This window comes from Schistocerca piceifrons, chromosome 9 (genome assembly GCF_021461385.2).
Source record: "Schistocerca piceifrons isolate TAMUIC-IGC-003096 chromosome 9, iqSchPice1.1, whole genome shotgun sequence".
In the NCBI taxonomy this organism is placed as follows: Eukaryota; Metazoa; Arthropoda; class Insecta; order Orthoptera; family Acrididae; genus Schistocerca; species Schistocerca piceifrons.
This window is the reverse complement of record NC_060146.1, coordinates 88,104,106-88,126,696: the sequence shown is the minus strand read 5'-3', so window position 1 is coordinate 88,126,696 and position 22,591 is coordinate 88,104,106. Positions and strand designations below refer to the sequence as shown.

Here is a 22,591-nt window from a genome sequence, read left to right as displayed (position 1 = left end):
CCAGTTGTAGAATTACAAATTTTTCCCTCTTATCTTATTTATCCACAACAGTGTTAAGATTCAAAAATGGTTCAAATGGCTCTGAGCACTATGGGACTCAACTACTGAGGTCATTAGTCCCCTAGAACTTAGAACTAGTTAAACCTAACTTACCTAAGGACATCACAAACATCCATGCCCGAGGCAGGATTCGAACCTGCGACCGTAGCGGTCTTGCGGCTCCAGACTGCAGCGCCTTTAACCGCACGGCCACTTCGGCCGGCCAGTGTTAAGAAAATGGGCATTTTGTGTTTCATTAGTTGGACATATCTTCAGTGAAGATGAGAGCTACTGAATATGTTTCACGTGTGGTAAATTTAGGCTGCGGTTGGAGTGGCTGCGACAAAGGTCGTCAGAGGCCGTCGCCAGAGGTCACACGATAAAATCGGCCACAGCTTCGTCATGGCGCGTCAGATCTCACTCGTCAGTTTTTGGCGGGATCGAGGACGTAAGGTTAGGTTGGCTTAGGTTAGAATCTATTTTATGTATGACGCAGGCTGCCTTTTAACCTCCCAAGGACGGGGCAGATACCAAGGCGCCTCTGTGCTTGGAGACGAGCGCTGCAGTGCGGGTTTTGCCAGTGTGAGGTACCTGTAAACGAGCTGCATCTGTCTCGAAACGATCGTGGTGGCTACTGTACACTCTGTCCTCAATTACTGGAATTACAAGACACGTTTTACGAATATACGAGATGAAGGGAAAAACATCATGCCACAAAAGTTAAAAGCGCTTTAACTCTGTGATGCCACTTTCCTTCGCTCACCAGCGAATAGCGTCAGAAGGGACCACAATCTTAGAAACTAACAGGCCGTAATTGATGTTTTCATATTCATACGCGTGTATTAATGATGTTTTTCACAAATTTATTAATTGGTTCTCAGCAAACGGACTCTCTTTAAATTTTGATAAAACGCAGTATACACAGTTCCGTACAGTAAATGCCACAACTCCAGTAATAAATATAGACTTTGAACAGAAGTCTGTAGCTAAGGTAGAATTTTCAAAATTTTTAGGTGTGTACGTTGATGAGAGGTTAAACTGGAAGCAACACATTGATTGTCTGCTGAAACGTCTGGGTTCAGCTACGTATGCTATTAGGGTTATTGCAAATGTTGGTGATAAGAATCTCAGTAAATTAGCTTACTATGCCTACTTTCATTCACTGCCTTCGTATGGCATCATATTCTGGCGTAATTCATCGTTGAGTAGAAAAGTATTCATTGCTCAAAAACGTGTAATCAGAATAATTGCTAGATCCCACCCACGGTCATCCTGCAGACATCTATTTAAGGATCGAGGGATCCTCACAGTAACCTCACAGTATATATATTCACTTATGAAATTTGTTGTTAATAGTCCAACCCAGCTCAAAAGTAATAGCAGTGTGCATAGCTATAACACCAGGAGAAAGGATGATCTTCACTATGCAGGGTTAAATCTGATTTTGGCAAGGAAAGGGGTAAATTATGCTGCCACAAAAGTCTTTGATCACCTACCAAACAGCATCGAAAGCCTGACAGATAGCCAACTAACATTTAAAAATAAATTAAAAGAATTTCTAGGTGACAACTCCTTCTACTCATTGGCTGAATTTTTAGATATGAATTAAGGCAAAAAAAAAACTTAAACATTAGTGTAATGCAATATTTTGTGTAATGTAATATCTTGTACAGACATCTTTTATTAACCTGACACGTTCCACATCATTACGAAGTGTCGTATTCATGATCTATGGAACAAGTATTAATCTAATCTAATCTAATCTCTAATCTTACGAAAACCTGTAGTTTTAGTGATACACTGCACTAATGATCTCTCCAAAACACGTTGTTCAGAGTGTGGCTCATTATGCTACAATGGCAGCATGTGCGACGTCGGTCTGTAAAATTTATGCCAATGAGGTTTTGAGCACATAATGGTTAATTTACTTGACGAAAGTACCTGTTTCTGTTATACGATGCATGGATAACATTTGTTTGTAAGGAAGCAAGTATTATCTAATTATTTAATGGTAGGTTTGTGGTTTCACAGCAGTTCACTTTATTCTGAAAACGGTGAAAATTAATGCAATATTGGCTGGATAGTCAGATAATCAGATTCTAATACGCTTCACAGCTCTCTAAACACTTACGCAGTGGATTTGAGAAAGGAAGTAACAATATTCCTGGTGGCAGTATTATTTCAGACTGAAAATCAACATTTCAGTGTCTTTTAGTGCACTTGTTCTACTTCAAAATATGGTTTAGAAAAAATTTAAAATTTTGTAGAACAGGTATTTGTGTGCAAGAGTGAAAACATTAGATTTTAAATTAGTATTTAGAGCTCTGTAAATAACGTCTAACATTCATACAAAAACTTTGGGACTGTGCTTTCCAGAATGTGGTATAGGCCTAATTATTAGAAAGATGTAATCGACAGATGCCAAATATCAAAGTGTCACTTCTGGTTTTAATTGAACCAGAACTGCATCTCTAATGTGAGAACTGGATTTTTTTAACAGACCTCGAATCACGCCTCTACAAGTAGGGGCTTACTCGAAATCTGTTTTGCTGAATGTATTTAACGTTGTGCAGGCATATGTCAAATAACCTTCAATGACTGTCATTCAGTATACGTGCGAAAAACAAACAAAAAGTTTAGTTTAAGATACTGTCAAAACCAAAAGGACTAAAACGTGGAAACACGTACGTACATCATTATTTCATACCACTTCACATAACACGATCGCCGCTCTACTGCTATTAAAACATCGCCAGTACGGAGTAATAATGTAATCTGTAGACAGCTGATGTTCACATACCACAACACAAAAAGATCCACTACAGTAAGCTGGCCGTAGTGGCCGTGCGGTTCTAGGCGCTACAGTCTGGAAACGAGCGACCGCTACGGTCGCAGGTACGAATCCTGCCTCGGGCATGGATGTGTGTGATGTCCTTAGGTTAGTTAGGTTTAATTAGTTCTAAGTTCTAGGCGACTGATGACCTCAGACGTTAAGTCGCATAGTGCTCAGAGCCATTTGAAGCACTACAGTAAATGTAAGCAAAAGAAAAAATTATTTTTCCAGGTTACAATCTCACATCTAAAAAAGCTTTCCTGTCTCGTAAAGAACATGGTGAGTACTATACACTATGTCCTATAACCAGACAGTTCTACGAATATGGAATAACCAGGCAAGTATTACGAATATGGAATAACAAGGCAAGTTTTACGAATATATGAGGTGAGGGTAGAAGCGTTCTGTTACATACTCGACATAATTCGTGATGACTTTAAAATGCAAATTACAAACACACTGTTTCGCTACACGTATTTCAAGTTGTGCTGACGTACGTCAACTGATTTTCAGTGACTGTCATTTAGCAACACGTGTGAACGACAAGCATAAAGTGTAGCGTAAGCTACTCTGAAAACCTAAAACACATGCCGTACACCACATTTGCCAACCACCTCATATTAACAGTAATAATAATTTGTAGACAACTAATGACAACCTAGCACACAGAAGATCCAGTACAGTAGCTATAAGCATATAAGATACGCCGCCCTCTTCACTTGAACAAATTAATTTTTGAGGTTATAATCCCGATTATATTTTCATCTCCAGGCTGCCACAAACTCACTCTTCATGGACTACACTTATCAGTTTCTTACGCTCCATATTTCGTGTGCGAAACCGTCGGTCGATTTGACCGAAGAAACCAAACTGATTTTAATTTCACTGATTGGTGTCAGAAGTCTGTGCGTTCGGGAGATAGGATCGCGCTTCTAGGGGCATACTGATTTGAAAAAATCGGCCGTCTCCGGCCGACGTCGGTCGTCGTCGGAATTTACCGATATCGGAGCCACTGTGACCGCATCCTTAGTGATTCACTTGACAGGAGTGCTGTGTAGTAGCACGCCCCAGACTGGTTGTACATGATAAATGCATTCAACATCGTACCAACTGAATACGCCCGCTTATTCATTGTCAACAAATCCATCTGTTTCAACAGAAACAAGAGAGTGGTACAGGAGCTCATATCACGTGGTGAATGCCGTGTAAGCTTCTTTGTAATATTCTTTACTGCATTTAAAACAGAACTGATAGAGGGTGCGCAGCTATCACACTTCATATACCTACTAATATATATATATATATATATATATATATATATATATATATATATATTTGTATTTGTGACTATCTTGTTACTCTAAGCGTGGACGGTAAAATGCAACTAAGCTCATCTCATGACAGAATGAAATCGTTCACAAATATGCATTTAAAATGAGTTTGTCATTAATTTCTATACTCACTTTGATATCGGGCATGACTACGGAAAAATCTACAGCATAAAAGAATATGTTATTGTCTTTAACTGTTACTCTCCACTTACCTACAATGTTTATTCTGTCCTGATGCTCAGCGCACAAACATTGAAAACTTGGTATAATACCTGCTTTGACGACACTTTATTCTTCTCCTCCTCTTCTTTACGTGTACATTTCTTTCTTATCTCTGGGACACATCTTGCTGGAGGCTGAGCTTTGTTTCAATATGGCGGTAATCCTGCGAATAATTTTGGGACAGCTCCTGATAAAAGCAGTGACCTCTGATGAGGAAACTTGTGACAGCTACCATCAGGGTCCTCCATTTTCGACACATCACGTTCCTCAAAATGTTTAATACAAACAACACTTCTGTTGCATAGGTTGCAGTTACTTCTGGGGATGTTTTTTATCCAGCGTTTTTTGATTGTCTCTTCAGTTGGGAATCTAAATAATGGACTATAAACCTCTTCAATGCTGAATTTGTAGTTGGTTTTACAACCAGAAAGACTACATTTTTCTGGCACCTGCAAACAGAATGATACATTAATTGTTAACATCTTAACCCAAAATACTGTGATGTAAGAGCAGGAAATGAGTAATTCAATAGACTGGTTTGTTCTACTACTAGGACATGACGAAACGAACTCTACAAATTGAGGCGAATGTAAGGAAATATTAATAATATTATCATGTAATGACTTATGGGAAGATTTGTGTTCTAGATTTATAAATACGGAACATTAATTACAAGTTATGTATAGAATTTTTGTTCCGATTCTGTAGGCGGAAGTCGTTCAGGTAGCACGGCTGCACATATATACTGAAGAGCCAAAGAGACTGGTACACCCGCCTGATATCGTGTAGGGCGCCCGCGAGCACGCAGAAGTGCCGCAACACGACGTGGCATAGACTAGACTAATGTCTGAAGTGGTGCTGGAGGGAAATGACAGCATGAATCCTGCATGGCTGCCCATAAATCCGTAACAGTACGAAGGGGTGGATATGATTTCTGAACAGCACGTTGCAAGGCATCCCAGATATGCTCAATAATTTTCATATCCCAGGAATTTGGTGGACAGCAGGAGTGTTTAAACTCAGAAGAATGTTCCTGGAGCCACTCTGTAGCAGTTCTGGACATGTGGCGTGTCGCATTGTCTTGCCGTAATTGCCCAAGTCCGTCGGAATGCCCAATGGACATGAATGGATGCAAATGCTCAGGCAGGATGCTTACTTACATGTCACCTGTCAGAGTTGTATCTAGACGTGTCAGGGGGTCAACTGTACACCATTACAGAGCCTCCACCAGCTTGAACAGTCCCCTGCTGACATGCAGGATCCATGATTCATGAGGTTGTTTCCATGCCCGTACACGTCCATCCGTTAGATACAATTTGAAACGAGACTCGTCTGACCAGACAACATGTTTCCAGTCATCAACAGTCCAATGTCGGTGTTGACGGGCCAAGGCGAGGCGTAAAGCTTTGTGTCATGCAGTCATCAAGGGTACACGAGTGGTACTTCGGCTCCGAAAGCCCATATCGATGATCTTTCTTTTTATGGTTCGCTCTCTGACACTTGTTGATGGCCGAGCATTGAAATCTGTAGCAATTTGCGGAAGGGTTGCACTTCTGTCACGTTCAACGATTCTCTCCAGTTGCCTTTGGTCGTGTTCGAGCAGGATCTTTTTCCGGCTGCAGTGATGTCGGAGACCTCATGGTCTACCGGATTCCTGATATTCGCGGTACACTCGTGAAATGGTCATACGGGAAAATCCCCACTTCATGGCTACCTCGGAGATGCTGTGTCCCATCGATCGTGTTCTGTAGCAATTCTGGACATGTGGAGCGTCGCATTGTCCTGCCAGAATTTCCCAAGTCCGTCGGAATGCACAATGGATATGAATGGATGCAGGTGCTCAGGCAGGATGTTTGCTTACGTGTCACCTGTCAGAGTTGTATCTAGACATGTCAGGGGTCCAACAGCACGCGCCCCACTCCATTACAGAGCCTCCACCAGCTTGAACCCCACGTTAAAACTCTCTTAAATCTTGATAACCTGCCGCTGTAGCAACAGCAACCGATCTAACAATCGCGCCAGACACGTGTTGTATATAGGCGTTGCCGACCGCAGCGCCGTATTCTGCCTGTTTACATATCTCTGTATTTGTATATGCATGCCTATATCGGTTTCTCTGTAGGTTACGGGGTGGTTTAGCTCTTCGTCCTAATTGATCTCTGTAGGGATAATTTGTCAGTATTAAAGCTTTTTGTGTGATTTTTCTTGACCTGACATTCAGTGATACGGCAGCTTTTGGGATAGGGAAAAAAACAGTCAAATGACTGAATCCAGCCTATTTTTTCCGATGACTTTTTCGGTTGTTGGCGATCCTGCTGAGGTTTCCAAACATGCTGTTAAACCTAACACCCCTTCCACCTCTGTTGGTGTTTTTGGTGCTGTCTGTCTCACTTCTGGTAACTCTTCATTCGATGGATCAGAGTGAATCCCATTAAAAAAAGGAGTACATGTGATAGCAATATTATAGGACTAAATATAAATAACCACTGTTTTTAACTCAGTTTGTTAGAATAAATTTAACATGCTAGAATAATTTATCATCAATATTTAAATATTTAGTTGCAGTTATTGTTTGCAAAATGTAATATTTGCACTTTAAATTATATTTACGTTCTTACCAGAGGAACAGCAATAGCCCCTTGCACGTATTTCTTGCCAGTGAATTAAATACGGTATATCCTAATACAGTTTGTACAGAGGATATCCTAAAGTACTTTTACGGTGTTTTGTGAATGGGCCCAGTGGTCCGTTCATGGTGTCAACGCCGTAAGATCTGCCATGCACGCCATTAGATAGGAAATTACTGCAAATAATACAAGTAGATGTGATTAACTTACCAATGGTATAAGACAAGTACACCTGGAACAATCACTGCTATCACCCGACTCTATATCACATAAAACAATTTGTTTCATGCATTTACATCATGTCTTCACTGTAACCTACAGATTTCAAATTAAGATGGTGGCTTGTTTCTCAGGATTTAAATCGCTTCAGCACATTTGGATAGCAGCAGTCATCGCACAAACAAAAATACAGCAACGGTCCATCCATTTATGGCAAACCTACCCTACATCGAAAATCTGTATAAGATCTGCTCTCTGTGTAAACAGTGGGTATTACCGCTCGCTATGAAACAAACCACTTCTGTTTCTTTTTCTTTTTGCTTAATGCCTCCTAACGTGAGATGAAATGCGTCAGCTGCACGTCGTTAATGGGTGCCTCACTCTTCAAGCACTTCTTTTAACTACACATTTATATATTTACTTATTTATGTAAAGATTAGGGCCTTCACGCACTGTGTTACATCTACCCAGACTTCCTCAGTAAGCAAACACAACAGTTCGTGCGGCACATGAACAATATATAATTGTAATGAAAGTAACAATAATAATGATGATATGCATAGTAATGAATATATGCAGTTTACGAAATTTCAGCCCTTTAAACAATCAGAAATTTTCTCCTTATATTGTCGTCGAATGTGAGTAGCGACATATAACAATATAACAACAGTGCAGAAGAAATCAATGTGGAGAAGGAGTTGACTGGTCAGAGGAAAAAGCAAGAAAAAGTAGGGTAAGATTAGCAGATGAGATGGTAAGACGAAAATAGAAATAGAATGAGAAACTAACAGATAGTTTATAGTGTGACAGAGATACTTGTTCCGTATTTGACAGGAAGAAAACAGTTTTGATGTGCAGAGAGGGAATCTGCACCGATGATAGATAAAGCTTTCATCTTCTCTTGAATGCAGTGGTTTTGGATAAGATGCAGGCCTCAGGGAATATCCTTCCAGGGTATGGCTGATATGAAGAAGGAGATGGAGAGACTAAGAAAGCAATTAGGTAAACGGAGCAGTGTCAAAGCTGCAACATGTCCTGTTGGTTGTCAGGAATGTGGCTACGTCTGCTGAACTTCCGCATCTGAATACACGTGTCTGTAGGACACAGAACCACGCCTGCCCGCTTCCAGTTACACTACGGTAAAATCTATTCGTAACGAAATCGAAATGCGAATGTCAAATTATTTGGTATATACATTGAATCGCCAAAGAAACTGGTATATGCATGCGTATTCAAATACAGAGATGCGGTCGGCAACGCCTATATAAGATAACAAGTGTCTGGTACAGTTGTTAGACCGGTTACTGATGCTACAGTGGCAGAATATTAAGATTTAAATGAGTTTGAACTTGCTATTATAGTTGGCGCACGAACGATGGGACACAGCACCTCCGAGGTAGCCATGAAGTAGGGATTTTCCTGCACGACCCTTTCACAAGTGTACCGTGAATATCAGGAATCCGGTAAACATCACGTCTCCGACATCGCTGCTTCCGGAAAAAGATCCTGCACGAACACGACCAACGGCAACTGAAGAGAATCGTTCAATGTGACAGAAGTGCAACCTTTCCACAAATTTCTGCAGATTTCAATGCTGGGCCATCAACAAGTAACAGCGTGCGAACCGTTCAAAGAATCATCATCGATATGGGCTTTCGGAGCCGAAAGCCAACTCGTGTACCCTTGATGACTGCACGACTCAAAGCTTCAACCCTCGCCTGGGCCCGTCAACACCGACATTGGACTGTTGATGACTGGAAATATGTTGCCAGGTCGGACGAGTCTCGTTTCAAATTGTATCCAGCAGATGGACTTGTACGCGTATAGAGACAAACTCATTTATCCATGGACACTGTAAGTCAGCAGGGGACTGTTTAAGCTGATGGAGGCTCTAATAGTGTGTAGCGTGCTGAGTTGGAGTGACATGGAACCGCTGATACATCTAGATACGACTCTGACTGGTGACACGCACGTAAGCAACCTGTCTGAACACCTGCACCCATTAATGTCCATTGTGCATTCCGACGGACTTGGGCAATTCCAGCAGGACAAAATTCTTCAGTTGCGGTGAGTCTTTTTGCGTGTGAATTCCTAAGGGACTAAACTGCTGAGGTCCTCGGTCCCTCCACTAACAAACTACTTAAACTAACTGAAACTAGCTTATGCTAAGAACACAACACACATCCATGCCCGAGGAATGACTCGAACCTCCAGCGGGAGGGGCCGCGCAGTCTGTGACGTGGCGTCTCCAACCGTGCGACCACTCCGCGCGGCTCGATGACTCTCTTTCATGTTCGGCGACCATACCAGGATTTTGCGACTTCCAAATTCTTACACTATGGCTGTTTACTTTACCCTATAGATAAAACTTCGATTAGTCCGAAAAGATGAGTCGTTCGGATAGTGTCATCTGCCGTATCCTGGAGAACTGAAATGCGAAATTCGTACCTTTCGTTACGGTCGCCGGGACGCAGTTGCTGCAGTAACTGCAACTTGTAAGGCTTCACATGCAGGCGTCCTTTCAGAACACGCCACACCCTGGTCTGGGGAAGATGAAGTCCCTGGCGTGCCGTCTTGTGGACTTCCGAGCGCTCTGTGTGAACGCTCTGTGGATACTCGACATTTTCATCAGACGTGCGTGGCCAAGTGCTCTGCCCTTTGCGTAAACAATCAACTTCGAAGAATTTCGTGTGCCAGTCGTAAATCTACTTTTGCAGAGGCGGCTTCTTGCTGAATCGACGGCGGAATGCACGTAAACAATGGATTGACGTCGCGCAAATTCCAACACACAAAATGATTTCCCTCGTAGTGAAGTCGCCACAGTGCTATTAACGAACAGCAGCGGAGCCGTCTCAAAAACATTGAAACTTCCTCTATGCAGTGACATGTGCAATGCGTTTCTGTCTCTTACAGTTTGTGTGCAATTAATAATTGAAATCTGTTGTTTCTTTTTGAATCACCCAGTAGTTTTAGACCTTTTCTAAACTTGTTCGTTCGGCTGTTGGTAAGTAATACGAAACTAATAACACCAGTGTAACTAGGATTTTGTGACTTCAACCATAAAGGTTTTATATAATTAACGTTAAATATTTAACGCATTAAGTAATCAGACGTTTGAAGCTGTCTTTTTTTATATGTGGGAGTTCGATTCTTTAACGATTCTAGGTTAAAAAGGGGGGGGGGGTGAGGCTATTTACTAGAAATAAACAACTTACTTACCAGTAACCTTACCCCACCCTTTCACTTCCTAATTCGTTAGAGAATCGAACTCCCGTCTATTAAGGATAACAAACACCGATCGAGGTGACTCAGTAGTCAGCACACTGTGTAACACCTATTTTTGAGCTATTTTGTACCTGCATCGATATTTATATGTCAATTTGTAGTACTGCGTATGTATAATGTTGTATCTGTCATGGAAATTCTTTGACTATCTATACATGTTTCACTTATGTAAAATTTTGTTTAAATTATGCTTGTGAATTTAAATAACTACTGAAATGATAAGCTATATAATGTGCTGTAAATGACTCTGTCCATAGTTAGGGAACATAGGGTTGAAAGTAAGAGATGTAGGGACGCCCTGCAGCTACGGAAGTAGCCTGGTGGAGTGGAAAACGTGTGGTTGGCGCGCAAGTGGCAACTCGATCTTTGTGACGGATGAGTCTGGGCTGAGCAATACTGTGGGCTACATCTCGTTAGCAGGAGCGGATAATTGTGGCTGATATTCCTGCCGTTTTGAGGCCAGAAGAGCTTAAGGGCAGTATTTATGGACCTCGGATGCTGCATTGGTGGTACCATTATCGTGGCATGTTTTTTGGCCCTATACAAATATAATATCGACGCCAAGGAGATCAGTAACAGGGCGAAGCCAACAGTACACCCATGACTGCATCGCCGCCAGGATAATACCCACTGCAAATTTCGCCACCAGTGCCACCAACTTTCCACTAAACTGTTTGTGCCGGCCGGAGTGGCCGTGCGGTTCTAGGCGCGACAGTCTGGAGCCGAGCGACCGTTACGGTCGCAGGTTCGAATCCTGCCTCGGGCATGGGTGTGTGTGATGTCCTTAGGTTAGTTAGGTTTAATTAGTTTTAAGTTCTAGGCGACTGATGATCTCAGAAGTTAAGTCGCATAGTGCTCAGAGCCATTTGAACCATTTGAACCTAAACTGTTTGTATTTGGCACTCTGTAAATGGACCAGGTATTTGTGAAATTTGGTTGATTTTAATAATAATCTATCTTAACCAGTCATTATCCCAAATCACAAACCTGGATAGGAATCCTATCCTAGTGAATTTAATTTCGAGTGTCCTAATTGATTATGAGAAAGTGGCTGAACTTGAATTTAATGTTGTGTTGTTATTTGCACAGCCAATTATGTTTCTGAGTAGGTCAAAAATCGTTGAAAGCGCTCTAAGCACTATGGGACTTAACATCTGAGGTCTTCAGTCCCCAAGACTTAGAACTACTTAAACCTAACTAACCAAAGGACATCACACACATCCATGCCCGGGGCAGGATTCGAACCTGCGACGGTAGCAGCAGTGCGGCTTCAGACTGAAGCACCTAGAACCGCTGTAGGCCGGCTGTAGGTCAAAAGATTGCTTATGAAATCACATTTGTTATTTAAAGCGTTACAGTTTGTTGTGTTTTACTTAATTAGTAACTGATGATAAGAATACTTACCATTTCTCATACATACTGGTGTAGTTCTATTAATGAGCAAGGTTCTTCAAAACATGAAAGTTGAAGTGTCTTCATGTACTAGGCTAGTTAATGAAGCAATGCAAAGGCTCCTTCAGAGCCAGTGTAGTTAGATTTGCATTTTGTTTAGTTGTTCCAAACCGAGTTTAAGAAAGAACTATATACTGTGTTAAAGTTGGTTAATGCACAGGCATAATGAAGCTATAGATTATGATCATTAGCAGACCCCCTGATTTAAATTCAAACTCATTTCAAGTTTTTCCCTGATCAGTATTGCTACTAATTTCATATGTGTCGGTAACTGGTTTTATAAACTGTTACACGCAGTTCATTTAAGATAGGTGTTGTTGAGGGGCATATGTTACTGTTTACTATGTCATTGGCCATTTGTTTGTTCATAGTACATTTATCTGCAAGGTTAGGTTATAGTGTTGTAGTATGAATAGATATAAGGAAATAGTTGTGTGTGTCTGTCAAGGAAGGTCAGATTAGACTTAGCACTGCCTTCTGTTTTATCATTTTGCTTGACACAACAATGGCTACAGCCGGTTTTAATATGTAACGTTACAACTTGCCTTTGTGCTGGGAGAACGTCTGTTCCCGACCCACCTGTTTATACTCTGCTAGCGTGTTCGGAAACGAATCCCACTTTGATTGTTCTGTTTCCATTAGGTTATCTCACGGTCAACTTCCTCAAAAAATTCCTCGCAGAGGTATAACGTTAGCATCGATTGCCGTGGTCGGTGGTACCGTTACAACTGGACTCGCATTCTGGGGGACATCGGTTCAAATCCGCATCCAGAAATCCAGATTTATGTTTTCCGTTATCTCTGTAAACCGTTTCAGGCAAATGCCAGGATGGTTCCCTTGAAAAGGGTCACGGACGATCTCCTTCCGTCGGCCGAAATGGCCGAGCGGTTCTAGGCGCTACAGTCTGGAACCGCGCGACCGCTACGGTCGCAGGTTCGAATCCTGCCTCTTGCATGGATGTGTGTGATGTCCTTAGGTTAGTTAGGTTTAAGTAGTTCTAAGTTCTAGGGGACTGATGACCTCAGCAGTTAAGTCCCATAGTGCTCAGAGCCATTTTTTGATCTCCTTCCCATAGTTTCGTATCCTGGCCTCGTGCCCTGTCTCTAATGGTCGCACTGTCGACGGGAGACTAAACTCTGTTCTTCTGGTCGTACAGTGGCTAGAGACCTAAGGAGTGGTAATGAAACGAGAACAGTGAGAAATCCCTGATTTGCAAGTGAAGGTTGTCCGCCGTGCTCAGCTAGCGTGTTGTGGTTGCAGCCTCAGCTGCTATTCCTGGTGCCGCCCATGGTGCTGTTCTTGGGGGGACACCCCATGGTGCAGCGTCGCCACCTCGAGTCGGTGCGCTTCGTGGTGTCTGGAGCGGCTCCAGCAGGTCAGATGGACATCGACCGCTTCCTGGAGAGGGCGTCGCCTGCCACGAGCTTCGTCCAGGGTGAGCAGAGACCAAGTCTCTCCAGCACTTAACATTTTGAGTCACTAGTTCATGACTAGTTTGATGCGGGCCGCCACTAATTCCTCTCCTGCACCAACCTCTTGACGTTAGAGTTCCACTTGGAAACCTACGCCCTCATTTATTTCCTGGATTTATTCCAATCTGTGTCTTCCCCTACAGCTTTTACTCTCTGCAGCTCCCTTTAGTACCATGAAGGTTGTTACCTGATGTCTTACTATAAGTACTTCTTCTCGTCATTGTTTTCCATATGTTTCTCCCTTCCCATATTCTGTGGAGACGTAATTTAACATCACTTTATGACACCACATCCCAGATCTTCGATTCTCTTATGTCCTGTTTTTTTTTACAGTCCCCTGCATTACTACCATATAATACCGTACTCCAAAAGTCCATTTTTCCTCGGATTAAGACCCATTTTTCAAACTAGTAGACGTATTTTAGCCAGCAGTGCTCTATTCCTAGTGTTACTCTACTTTTTACTTCCGCCTTCCTTTGTTCGTCATGAGTTACTTTACTTCCAAGGTCGCAGAATTCCTTCACTTTACCTGCTTTGTGTTCCCCAGTTTTGATGTTAACGTTGTCTCCTCATTACATTACTCTTTCATTGGCTTACTCTCAAACTATATTGTGTACTCACCAGATTGTTCATCCCATTCAACTAGCCCTGCGGTTCTCCCTCGCTTACACTGGGGATGGCAATGTTATCAGCAGATCTTATCGTTTCACACTGAATGTTAATCCCTCTCCTGAACCTAACTTTTACTACCAGCAGTGCTTCTTCGATGAATAGATTGAGCAGTATGACTTAAAGACTGGATCTGTTACACGTTTTTTTAATTCCAGCATTTCGTTCTTGGTCTTCCGTTCTTGTTGCTACTGTTGGTTGTTGTGCATAATGTATCTTCTCTAAAAAAAAAAAAAAAAAAAGATGTGTCATGAAGGAGTTACTCAAATTGGTCACAAATTGATATTCATACGCATATCAATGGAAAAAACAAAATTGTAATCTTTGGTGGCCGATGGAGACTTTGTGACGTTATAGTGCAGTTTCACCGAACAGCTGACAGGGATAGTAGACAGGGGGCATGTCAACCCCAGGCCACAAAGTCTTTGTGAATTTCATTACATGTCTCAGTTCGACAATAAGTATGCCTCGCGGACAGGCGCATAAATAATATACTAAGATGGTATCTGTTCTTTCGGACATATCCGAAAGAACAGATACCATCGGTGACCATGCAGCTCGTTAGAATGAAATGACAATGAAATGAACACCCTTAGCTGCTTACAGGCGTTGACATACGTCAACGGGGACAGATGAAAATGTGTGCCCCGACCGGGACTTGAGTGTCTGGAGACGCACTGGAGATGGCCGAGCGGTTCTAGGCGCTACAGTCTGGAACCGCGCGACCGCTTCGGTCGCAGGTTCGAATCCTGCCTCGGGCATGGATGTGTGTGATATCCTTAGGTTAGTTAGGTTTAAGTAGTTCTGAGTTCTAGGGGACTGATGACCTTAGAAGTTAAGTCCCATAGTACTCAGAGCCATTTGAACCATTTTTTGAACGCACTGGACAGCGGTGGGACACCAACATGACAGTTGGACGCCCTATGATCCGACAACAAACAGTCGTGATCTGGGGTGTTATTTCATTCTGTATCAGGATCCTTTTGGTTGTTATGAGTGGCACCTTTACAGCACAGCCGTACGTCGACGATATTCTTCAATCTGTTTAGTTGCCCTTCATGGCAGGGCACCCTGGGCTTACATTTCAGCAAGATAATGCCCATGCACACGCGGAGAGAGTTTCCACTACTTATCTTCGTGCTTGCCAAACCCTACCTTGGCCAGCAAGGTCGTTGAAACTTCCTGGAAGACTAAAAATGTGCTCAGAACCAAGACTCGAACTCCGGACCTTCGCCTTTTGCGGACAAGTGCTCTGCCATCTGAGCTACCCAAGCACGGCTCACGATCCGTCCTCACAGCTTCAATTCTGCCAGTGCCTCGTTTCCTACCTTCCAGATTTCACAGAAGCTCTTCTGCGAACATTGCAGAACTACCACTCCCGGAAGAAAGGATACTGCCGAGACGAGATACTGGCAGAATTGAAGCTGTGAGGACGGATCGTGAATCGTGCTTGGGTAGCTCCGATGGAAGAGCACTTGCCCGCAAAAGGCAAAGGTCTCGAGGTCGAGTTTCGATCCGGCGCACAGTTTCAGTCTGCCAGAAAGTTTCATATCAGCGCACACTCCGCTGCAGAGCGAAAATCTCATTCTGGAAGCAAGGTCGTTGGATATCTCCCCAGTTCATAACGTTTGGAGCATTATGGACAGCGCCTTCCAACAAGCTTCGGATTTTGACGATTTAACGCGCCATTTGGACAGAATTTGGCCCGATATCTCTCAGGAATACATCTATCAACTCTCTCAATCAGTGCAAAGCCTAGTAATTGTTTGGTAAGGGCCAGAGGTGGACTAACGCGTTACTGGCTCGCTCAATTTGTGAAGCTCTTTCTCTAGAGTAAGTTAGCAAATTTCTCTGAAATTGTAGTCATTGCTTTGTCTCTAAATGTACGTTACACCTACCGATTTCCGCAACATTCGGAAAATTCCTTCGTGATTAGTCCTTTTTATTTATTTTTTTGTCTTATACTGTGTTATCCATATTTCGCTACAGCTTACATTTATTTCCTTGATAATTTCTAACAACTATAGAAGTTTCAGGTGGTAACATAGTCATTTGATAAGTGGAATTAGAGGGGCTGAAGAAGGCATAATGCACTCCCTCTTTTTCTAGTCTCATATGTGTGCATAAATGCATAGTGTGGCCAATATCGTTCAATAAACTGCTATAGCTGGTCACCGATGTCCCTGTACCTTAAATCATGCGGAAAGTGTGACTGCAGTTGCATTGAAGAATATGTCAAATGGCTACCGAATGCAAGGTAATTTCGTGTCGTGTAGGATTCACAGACCTTCGCAATCGTTGGCGCCAGTATGATTTCTTTACTTATCTTTATTCGTCCAAGGAACATCTCACAACTATAGATGAATTGTAAAGGTAATATAGTGCCAATCAGTAGGCCGTAATACAGGATATTCAGATGCCCCTACCGCTGGGTTTCATTCAGCTTGCAACAAAAAATGGTTCAAATGGCTCTGAGCACTATGGGACTTAACTTCTGAGGTCATCGGTCCCCTAGAACTTAGAACTACTTAAACCTAACTAACCTAAGGGCATCACAGACATCAATGCCCGAGGCAGGATTCGAAACTGCGACCGTAGTGGTCACGCGGTTCCATACTGTAGCGCCTAGAACCGCTCTGCCACCCTGGCCGGCAGCTTTCAACACTTTCAAATACTACTCACACGATCTTCCTATCCTCTCGCTCGGTACACACAAATTATTAGTTCTAAAGAAAAATATGGACAGGACTTTCATGTAGGAAATTTAATGTAGTTAAATTTTGGACTGGATACGTTTTTGCTGGAGGCCACGGCTTTAGAGTTATTCAAGAATAATGCGTTTGAATGTCACTATTGTACATTGAATCATTCGAAGATTACAACCTCTCGAAAACGTGTCCCAGTTCAATTAAATTTCCTACAGAAAAGCCTGTTCATTTTTCTCTGTAAGACTAATACGAGGTTTGCATGTAGCAAACGAGGGAACATGATAATCTCGTGTGTGGTGTTTGAAGACGTTGCTGGTTACATAAAACCCAGTGGGAGGGGCTTCTGAATCTCCCAGTACAACACACAGCTTACATAACGTGCTTTACAAGGATGGGACGTCTGTGGGGACAAGGTAAGTGTTCATCCATGGCCTATGTTAGGGAATCACCGGCATTTGTCTTATCGGTCCAGGAGAACCACAGAAAACCCACATTGGGATGGCTGGACAGAGCAGCTCCGTCCTCCAGTATATGAGGTCAGGATCTTAACAGCTACATGGCCTCATTCAGTAATTCTCTGTTGTACAATGTTTTTTTCATTTATGCACAAATAATGCTAACAGCAAGCGGGAACGGTTCTTTATTGACTATCAGTCAGATTTTACAATGTGTGACAAAATTAACAATCCAGCCATCCACGTTTGCCGTGTAATGTGGTTCCTAAATAAAAAGGAAAAGAAAATAAAGCAATTAACCGAAATTTATGCCAATGTGATGAATGAAGCTTCAGTCCTAGAATGGTACATGATGCGTAATGGCGTATGAACGAATACTCATGATGACAGCCTGCAGCTGTGACAGACAAACTCAAATTCAACAGACAATACCATTATTGGTGAACTGAGCGTGTGCTTTCCCGAAATTTCGTTTCACATTCAGTTCTTATGTCTCTGGATAAAGATGATGTCATGTACTAAATGATAAAGGATGAAGTGGAATATCTTGTTGCTGAAAGTGGGCAAAGTAAGTATTTGGATTTTGAGTTTCGCTCAGTAAGAAATGTGCGTGTTCAAGTTTCTGGGTTCACTAATCGATGAGACTGACTGTTGCGAAGTTGACGCACCCCACAGACTAAGTCAAGTGAGTGCAGCTGTTGGATCGTTAAATGGTACTGTATCTTTTGGAGTCAGCACATGTTCAGACGAACAAAGAAAGTAGTTGCTTCGTGCTGTCGTTGAAACCATTATGACGTTTGGCTCAGAGTGCTGGACACTGAACGAGAAACAAAGGGAGAAAATTGTGGCTGTCGAAGTAGATGGGTTGTGGTGGCGCATGAGAACGACCGGCTTGGATCGACTGAAGGATGAATATGCCAGAATGGAGATGCATGCGATGGAACCAGTCACAAACAGGATTGACAGTATAGCATTGAGATGGCATGGACATGACCAATGGGTGGAGGAACGACATTGGCCAGAGTGTTCACTCAACTGGTCTCCATCTTGGAGAAAGAGCAGGGGGGAAGTCGAGAGCGACGTGGGGGGAGGGTGAGCGGCCTACAGCCAAAGCCATGGAAGGGAGAGGTCTATCGGAAGAAGAGTGGCAGGTCTGGAAGTCTGAGAACAGGCAACTGCTGACAAGTGGTAACGCCTGCTAAAGTAAGTTCATGATCAAATTGTAAGCGGTGAACTGGGCTGCACAAAAGTGTGTGCCTGGTACATTCGTCGACTTTTGACAGATGAACGCAAAAGCCAACGAATGGTAGTTGCATTGACGGTGGTCCATGGAACTCTTCAACCCCTGACGTTTCGTCCAAGGCTACGTTGGACATCTTCGGAGGTGCGCCTGGTTGTGCTGAGTCTTTCATAACCAGGAGCACCTCCGAAGATGTCCAACGAAGCCTTGGACGAAACGTCAGGGACTGAAGAGTTCCATGGACCACGGCCATACAACCCGGAATAATTCTCAGCAGTTGCATTGACTTTTCTCACCTGGTGTGACAAGGATGGCGAGGAATTTTTGAACCACCCTATTTCTGGCGACAAGACCTGGGTTTCGTATAACAGTCCACAAACAAATCTGCACTGTGTTGGGTGAATCATTCATGATCCCAAAAGGAAAAAAGAAAAAAAATCTGAGCACCAAAGAGCTACAAGCATAATGTTTTGGGATCATAAGGGTGCCCCACTCATCGACTTTACACTCAGAGGGGAGATTATAAATGTGGGGCCCTACTGTCGTCTACCCTTCACTGACTGCATTGCGCCATTCAGAACAACCAGCTGGCATTGTTGTCCAGCGGCACTGTGCTTCTTCACGATAGCGTTCTCACGCATTCTGCTTCCACTTCAGCAGTCTAAATGGGAAGTTTTTAAACATCAGTCTTATTGTATGTGGTGTCTGTCTTTTCAGACGCTTCCGCAGTTAAGGTGAGATGGCTAATGATCTTTTCAGTGCAGATGCAAGCCAGGCTCGTACTGTTATGGGTATTGGTGAAATGCCGCGAGTAATGAGCATAACAGGCAAACAGCACTACATTAGTGGTGTGTGGATAAGCCCAGAGTTTGTGGTCTGACAGAAGGCGTGCTAGGGTAGTCGGAGCTGTTAAAATGGCAACTGTGTCTGGGTGACTTAGTGGGCAGAGCATTTGCCTACTAAGTAGGAGACCCAGTTTCGAGTCCGACACAAAATTTCGGTTTTCCCCACTCAGTCAATGCCTACTTCCAGCCAATGTCTGTAATTTCTTTGTGTCTTAATTCATGATGGCTCCTGGATCAAAAATGTTGTCTGTTCTTCTTGGCAGGTCTAAAAGAACAGACGCGACATATACAGAGCGTCCCATTTATCCTGCTCACCCAAAATACCTTTTATCTGATGCATTAAATTGTCTCTACCAATTTTCTTAACACCATTGGGTAGTTCTTGCTAACGTATACCTTTTATGTATCCCCACAGGTGTAGGAGATATGGGTTAGATGTTAAATTTTTTAAATGGAAGAATGTACATTTTATTCAAGAATACACTTACCCTCTCCAAGGTCTATTTAGAAATGTATCACACTGTACCATTTTATCCACGAAACTAGTAGTTGTGAAAATGATAGATAATACATAACTTCCCAAACTTAAATATCACTTCAGTGCATTTCATTCACTAAATGATTTAACCTCTTCAAGGCGCGTTTGAACATTTAGCAGGTTACCAGTAAACAGTGAATGCAACAGCACTGTACTACATAGTAACTGGATATTGTTATTTTACAGTATGACAATGCAGCAGTAACATGGCCCTTTGTAGTAACTTTTACTGTGATACTACCACTAAATGAAAATTGAGCGTTTACATCAGCTACCATTAGCATTCATACAAAGGGTCACATTGTGGACGAAGGACACCCCAAATGGTGCTGTTACTGCCTCTGTGATGGCTGTACAAACATCAATAATGAGTTGCTGTATGACCTCAATTGTTGTTGGAACATTTTGGTAAACAGCATCCTTGACTGCTCCCCACAGGAAAAAATCCAGCTGTGTATGGTCCGGAGATCGGGCAGGCCAACTAACTGGCCCACCACGTCCAATAACCCTACCAGGGTATTTATGGTGCGGAATTCGTGGTCGTAAGGCGTTATGTGCAAGGGCATCCATCATGCTGATACCATGTGATCAGAGGTACGGCGTCCAAGAGAACAGGAAGTTTGTGTCATAAAAATTGTGCATACTGTCTGCTATTTTGGTTGCTATTTACAAAGAAAGGTTCAAGAATGGTTTCTATAATAATTCCGTACCAAACATTAACGTTCAACGGACGCTGATGCTCTATCTGTCGGAGCCATGGTGAATTGTTGATGGACCAGTAATGCGTATTTCTCATATTGACAATTCCTTTGTGGGAGAATGAAACCTCGGTAAAAAGAACATCTGAGAAGAAATTCGGATTAGTCAGAACTTGTCGCCGAACCAACTGACAAAATTGAAAGCTGTTGTTGAAGTCATTCCCATGACGTTCTTGGTTTAAATGAGCTTGGTTAGGATGGAATTTGTGATGGTGCAAGCTGTTGTTGAAGTCATTCCCATAACGTTCTTAGTTTAAATGAGCATGGTTAGGATGGAATTTGTGACGGTGCAAAATGCGACGTATACTTGTTTTCGAGACACCTACTTCGTACTGAGTTTGTCGCGATTCACGGCTACGGCAGCGAGCGCACCTTCCTGAGCAGTTTCGTTTGTTCGTTTTCTGCTACGGTTTCGAGGTCCTGCATTTAAACTTCCAGTTTTACGTAGGCCGGAAAGAAAACGATCAGACATCCAGCAAGAAGTTTATGGCTTGTTAGTACAGTAGTTGTGCCAGAACAAAATTTCGCCCGCCTATAGCAAATTTCAGTACAGGTACGTACAGTAGAGTACAAGATAGAAATAATAACACAATAATCACCATGTATCTAACAGTACTTAACATAAAAATGCAAGTTAATACATTATTTTCTGTCACCGTACTCTCTCCGTAGATTAGCAGCATTTCAAAGTTATGGTCATACGTGTACATCATACACCTTCACACAGCAAAAATTGTATGCACACTGTGTACTGTCGCCATGCAGTTACTACATCACTCTGATCCACCACTACACTGGTATGCAGTGCACTGTACGCTAAAGCAACAAGAAATGAGGTGCATACTCTGGAGAGGAGTACCTGTGTTTACATGACGGAATTTGTGGTAAGGTCTTATGGTGCCAAACTGCTGAGGTCATCAGTCCCTAAGCTTACGCACTACTTAACCTAACTTAAACTAACGCTAAGGACAACACACACATCCATGCCTGAGGTAGGACTCGAACCTCCGACGAGGGAAGCTGCGCGCGCCGTGACAAGGCGCCCTAGACCGCACGGCTACCCAGTGCGGCCATACATGGGAAATAATAAACAAAACCCACACCTCTACCACAGCAACTCACTGGGCACATAATGTTTTACAATCAAGACAGTAAACAGCTCCGTTTGCTCACAACCCGGGTACTCTCTATCGTTTGCACATCTACCATTTATTGACAAAAATGGTACAGTGTCATACATTCTTGAATAGCTCTTGGAGGGAATAAGTGTGATCTTGAATCAAATGTACATGGTTCCATCTAAGAAAATTAAAGTTGACCCCGTATCTTCCACATCTGTGGGGATACATAAAACATTAAACGTATACCTGAAAGAAGATTACTGTTAATGAGGTAAAAGATCGACACACAGTGGACACCAAATGAAAAAGCTACTCCTTATGTTTCTGATCTAGACTGCCATAAAAATGCGAAGGAACTATTAATCAGAACTCAGGGAGAAATTGTAGTCTAATTCACAATCGATTTATTGATCCTAAGCAAGATAAGACAACAAAATTATTAAAGAAACATCATACAAAAATATTTATTTAACAAAAGCCTTACTAAAATAGCATCTATAATGGACAAAGTGATCTGCTGGTGATCGACACACGACACTAACCAGAACACTACTCGCTCTATCTTACTTCATATATGAGAATCCAGGTTATGGCATCAAACTACGCCACCACCAAGCATCTATATTCTACCATACCAAAAAAAAGGAAAAATATGGTTCGAAAAAACAGGGTGCTGAGAAATAGATATTATAGCCCTACGTCACAGCAGCGAATACTTTACCATCCTACTGGTCAAGACGGCACACTACGATGCATTCGGCGACTGAAGTCATGGAC

At 42.6% G+C, this 22,591-nt stretch overlaps 1 protein-coding gene across 2 annotated transcripts in view; it reads left to right on the top strand.

Annotated features, from left to right (window-relative positions):
* The window catches only part of LOC124717054 (4-coumarate--CoA ligase 2-like), a 269,113-nt gene that overhangs the window by 185,470 nt on the left and 61,052 nt on the right, over positions 1 to 22,591 (top strand). For both annotated transcript variants that reach the window (XM_047243732.1, XM_047243735.1), the window contains exon 7: positions 13,269 to 13,443. In XM_047243732.1, the coding sequence (XP_047099688.1) occupies positions 13,269 to 13,443 (175 nt within the window). The remainder of the gene's footprint in view (positions 1 to 13,268; positions 13,444 to 22,591) is intronic.